This window comes from Daphnia magna, linkage group LG3 (assembly GCF_020631705.1).
Source record: "Daphnia magna isolate NIES linkage group LG3, ASM2063170v1.1, whole genome shotgun sequence".
Taxonomy (NCBI): Eukaryota; Metazoa; Arthropoda; class Branchiopoda; order Diplostraca; family Daphniidae; genus Daphnia; species Daphnia magna.
Window position 1 is genome coordinate 2,581,186 of NC_059184.1, and position 4,700 is coordinate 2,585,885.

At 42.0% G+C, this 4,700-nt stretch overlaps 1 protein-coding gene across 1 annotated transcript; it reads left to right on the forward strand.

Moving 5' to 3' along the window:
* Positions 1-80: 80 nt before the first annotated feature.
* LOC123470371 (DNA excision repair protein ERCC-6-like) lies at positions 81-2,934 on the forward strand. Its single transcript, XM_045170599.1, has 7 exons — positions 81-1,203; positions 1,267-1,864; positions 1,937-2,082; positions 2,139-2,318; positions 2,383-2,514; positions 2,632-2,748; positions 2,822-2,934. Exons 1-6 carry the CDS (start codon positions 289-291, stop codon positions 2,647-2,649), a joined length of 1,989 nt encoding a protein of 662 aa, XP_045026534.1. The 5' UTR covers positions 81-288; the 3' UTR covers positions 2,650-2,748; positions 2,822-2,934.
* The last annotated feature ends 1,766 nt before the right edge of the window (positions 2,935-4,700 follow it).

Here is a 4,700-nt window from a genome sequence, read left to right on the forward strand (position 1 = left end):
GTGTTTGTAATTTTTTGGCATCCGGTAACAGGCCAGTTAAGAATAAGGCTGCCTGACAATGACGACCCTTTGTTTACAAGTTCACATTATTTAGAAACACACTCAGTGACTCAGCGATAGTGTGGACTAACACGTGTTGCTGATCGAGAATAATTTGATTTGCCATTCGCCAACTTGCTAAGTTGCTTTCCTATGAAAGACGCAATTTCATACCATGGCAACACTGTGCCACTTCATTTCAGACGATATTAGAATGACTTCGGTTTAATTGGTGTCTTCGATTTTGAAATGGAAGGGGAAAGCGCTAGTTCCACGAGCTTCGTTGACGCAGTTGAAAATGAAACACCACGAGGTTTATCCCAATTTCAAATCAATCGTGATTTTATCGATAGTGTGCCTATCGAAAATCAATCAGAGGAATTGAGAGCTCTAGGCATCACTGTCTATGATCAATCAAAATTTGAAGAAGGTATTCTTCGTCAAGTTGACGATGCTCTCGAGGAACAAGAACGTCAAAAGAAAGCTGTTGCTGCAAAAAAGTTATTGGTTTCTAAAGATGTGGCCAAAGAAAAAGTGGCTGATGTGCCTCCTAAAGTACAACAAGAAACGGAAAGGGAAAAGATGGTCAGACTGGGTCAAATGACACCTTTTGGAACTGTTCTTGGTAGTGAACACAAAACTGATGGGTTAACAGGTTTCGAAAAATACCTACTAGAACAAGAGAAACTTAGAAGTGACAAAGCAAAACTGACATCAAAGAAAGGAAAGGCCCTAAAAAGCTCAGTTGTTCCTGTCAGACTTAGTCCTGGAGAACATTTGGCAAAGAGAGTTACCCATTCCCACAGAAAAACAACGAAAACTAGTTCTCATAAGAAAAGTTCTGATAGTGAATATGTTCCAAGTGATGAAAAGTCCCCAAAAGCAAAAGCAAGCACTGTTCAGAAAAAAAGGAGGAAAAAAGATGTGGAGGAAAATTGCAATACCGATGATAGCAATTGGGAATACTCTGAAGATGAAGATACACCAAAAAAACGGAAGACCAAAAATACTGGGCGAGTAATTGACGATGGTAATATGGGCGACTATCGTAAACGTTTGGCAGAATTTTCTAATTTACCGATGGAAAATGAAGATTGTGAAGAATTCGAAGGAGGCTATCGAATACCTCTATCGATCTGGAGTCGGCTCTATAATTATCAGAAGGTTAGTACAAAACTCAGGCTGTTTTAAGAAGAAAAAGAAAGTTAACAATCATTTCGGTAATAGGTTGGTGTCCGATGGATGTATGAGTTGAGGTTGCAAAGGTGTGGCGGAATTCTCGGCGATGAAATGGGATTGGGAAAAACTATTCAAGTGGTGGCATTTCTTGCAGGATTGGCACACAGCAAGCTTATTACTCGTCTGTCAAGTTATCGAGGGCTCGGGCCCGTTCTCCTCATTACGCCGGCTACGGTAATGCATCAGTGGGTGAAAGAATTCCACAAATGGTATCCGCCTCTCCGAGTAGCTATATTGCATGAATCTGGTTCTTATTCGGGTTCGAGGCATGCTCTCATAAAGTCAATCAATTCAAGCAACGGAGTACTCATTACTTCCTACACAAGCGTACCCCAATGCTCTGAGTGTTTGTTGGGGCTTGATTGGGACTACATTATCTTAGATGAAGGACACAAGATTCGTAATCCGGACGCTCAAGCTACTCTCGTGGTGAAACAGTTCCGTACCAGTCACCGCTTTATCCTTAGCGGATCTCCTATGCAAAATAATTTGAAAGAACTTTGGTCTCTTTTTGATTTCGTCTTTCCTGGAAAATTGGGAACCCTTCCTGTTTTTTTACAACAGTTTGCTGTTCCCATTACACAAGGTGAGTCTTACATTCATTTGTCGCAAATCCAATTTCATCAACATGCACTGAATTCATTTTTTTCTTCTTCAGGCGGGTACGCCAATGCGTCTCAAGTGCAAGTGGCAACTGCCTACAAGTGTGCAACTGTTTTGAGGGACACTATTAATCCATACCTTCTTCGCCGAATGAAAGCTGATGTTAAAGATCACCTCCAGCTGCCTGATAAAAATGAACAAGTACTATTAGACGTCAATTTGTGATGGGAAAGTTTCTAACGCGATTAAATTTACAGGTCCTATTTTGCCGTTTAACCCAAGAACAACGCCAATTGTATCAAAATTATTTGGATTCTGGAGAAATTAAGAGTATCATCGATGGACGCTTGCAGATATTTGTCGGTCTCACTAATTTGCGAAAAATTTGCAATCATCCGGATTTATTTGATGGTGGGCCACCCGGTTGCACGAAAAAGGTAAACTAGAACGCCAACGTGTCAAATGAAGAGATGCAATGCTTTATAAAGTTAATGTGTTTAGAATGACGAAAGCGATCCAAAAAAACAATTTGGGTGTGTCGAAAGATCAGGGAAACTGCTAGTTATTGAGTCACTCCTGAAAATTTGGAAGGAACAGGATCACCGCGTTTTACTCTTTTCGCAATCAAGAAAGGTAAGTTCTGAGATAAATTTCTGTGTGTTGCTTTAGGTGATCGTCTGTCCCGGTTATAGATGTTAGATATCTTGGAGGTTTTTGTACAGCAGCAAAGTTACACTTATTTACGACTAGATGGAACTACTAGCATAGGCTCGCGGCAGCCCATGATTGAAAAGTACAACCAATCACCCGATATCTTCGTCTTTCTGCTGACAACACGAGTTGGAGGTTTAGGCGTAAACTTGACAGGTTCCCTTATTCATCCCCAATTTATTTTTATTTAGGTCTCTCAGAAAGTTCAATTATAAATTGTTGCAAATAGGTGCCAACCGAGTGATTATCTACGATCCAGATTGGAATCCGTCCACCGACAGCCAGGCTCGTGAACGTTCTTGGAGAATCGGCCAGCAAAAAGCCGTGACCGTCTATCGCTTACTAACATCAGGCACCATAGAAGAAAAGATTTACCACCGTCAAATTTTTAAACAATATCTCACGAATCGTGTGCTCAAAGATCCCAAACAGAGACGCTTTTTCAAATCAAACGATTTGTACGAACTCTTTACGCTCAAGGAAACCGATAACCAGTGCACGGAAACGGAAGCCATCTTCGCCGGAACGGGATCTGAGGTGGCCACTAATCCAAACCCACAAGACGGGCCAGGTAATGGCAAAGCGGACAAACCCACCGACGATGAATGGATGCGTAAATGGAAGAAGGAAAGAGAAAAGAGGGAGCTGGAATGGAAGAAATCGTTAGAAAAACGCAAAAAAGAAAAGGAAACAATGAATGAGACGGAAGACGAAAGAAAAAAGCGGAAGAAGCGTGAAGCCAAGGAAAAGAAGGAAAGAAAACGAATCAAAATCGACGGTGCAAAAGTAAAGAACGTCATTAAAATGAGCAGCCATAATTCAGTTGCTGTTGATGTCGACGAAGGTAGCACGCCCTCCACTTCAGGCAATCAAGACGATTACGTTCTCCAGCGACTCTTTGCCAAAACAGGTAGATTTTTCTTTCGACTGGTGCATTAAACTAATCAAAAATTCAAAATCTTGGCATGAATGTTGTAGGAGTTATGAGTGCCTTACGTCATGACAGTATTATCGATGCCGGCAATCCAGATTATGCGCTAATAGAAGGCGAAGCGGAGCGAGTTGCCAAAGAAGCCGTAAGAGCTTAGCAAGCCAGACAGCACAATATTCTATTTTTTCATGCCAATTGTATTTTATTTTTATTTATTTTTTTTTGTTTAGGTTCAAGTTTTAAAGAGTTCACGTCGTAATTGTTGGACAGCTGAAGCGGGAGTACCGACGTGGACTGGAACTAGTGGAGCCCTCCGGAGTTCAACAGACAGGTAGAATAATTACTTTTGCTGTAAGCGTTTGCAGATTTAAATTCGATCTCTTTAACTCTCCTCTAGAGAAAAGCCTCGGTTTGGTGCCAAGAAGAAGACGGTTCATCTATCCGTCAACGCATCCACGTCAGCGCATCAGTCGGAAATATCATCCAATCCATCTGAATCGATTGCCGCCTGTCCAGGGATTCCAGGAAGTTCGACTGCGGTGCTAAGTTCGAGGGATTTGCTCAGTAGAATGCAAGCGAGAAACAGGTTGTTGGGCCTTCCAGGTAGCGCTGCAAATGAACCTAACGACTCTGCCTTCCGCGCCGCCAACGAGGAAGAGTCAATGATCTTGCAAACAGATGCTGCCCCATTAGAATTTGCCGTCGGTGTCGACTATCACACGATGACCGAAGAAATTCGATCCTTTGTGGCGTTCCGTGGTGTCACACCTGGTCAAGCGTTTACCACCGATCTCCTCAACGAATTTGATGGAAAACTTCCTCTTCGAGGTGCTCCTTTATTCCGAGCTATCCTCAATCAGCTGTGCACCTTTACGAGAGACGTCCACAATCAGGGGATCTGGCAGCTAAAACCAGAATTCCAATAACAAGTAAATTTCACTCCAACATTCCTTATATTTAGCAACAGAAATGGATTCACCTGTGCTCCTAATGCGCAGTTCTGTATTCGTTCGCTGTTAAAATGCTGCTCCATTTCCCCCTTTGTAAACTCAAAACCCGTGTCGGCTTTAAATGCAAAATTTAACTGAGAGAGGTGTATGCAGATTTGTTTGTTGGTTGATGATCTTGTTTTCTCTTTTTTTCTTTTTCTTTTTCGCATCGTTCCTGTCGACGATAG

What these genes read in the sequence shown, in the direction of transcription:
- LOC123470371 (XM_045170599.1), top strand. Translation starts at nt 289, where the DNA reads ATGGAAGGGGAAAGCGCTAGTTCCACGAGCTTCGTTGACGCAGTTGAA. An exon ending in GGCTCTATAATTATCAGAAG is followed by an intron (nt 1,204 to 1,266) that starts GTTAGTACAAAA and finishes TTTCGGTAATAG; the next exon opens with GTTGGTGTCCGATGGATGTA. An exon ending in CACCCGGTTGCACGAAAAAG is followed by an intron (nt 2,319 to 2,382) that starts GTAAACTAGAAC and finishes TAATGTGTTTAG; the next exon opens with AATGACGAAAGCGATCCAAA.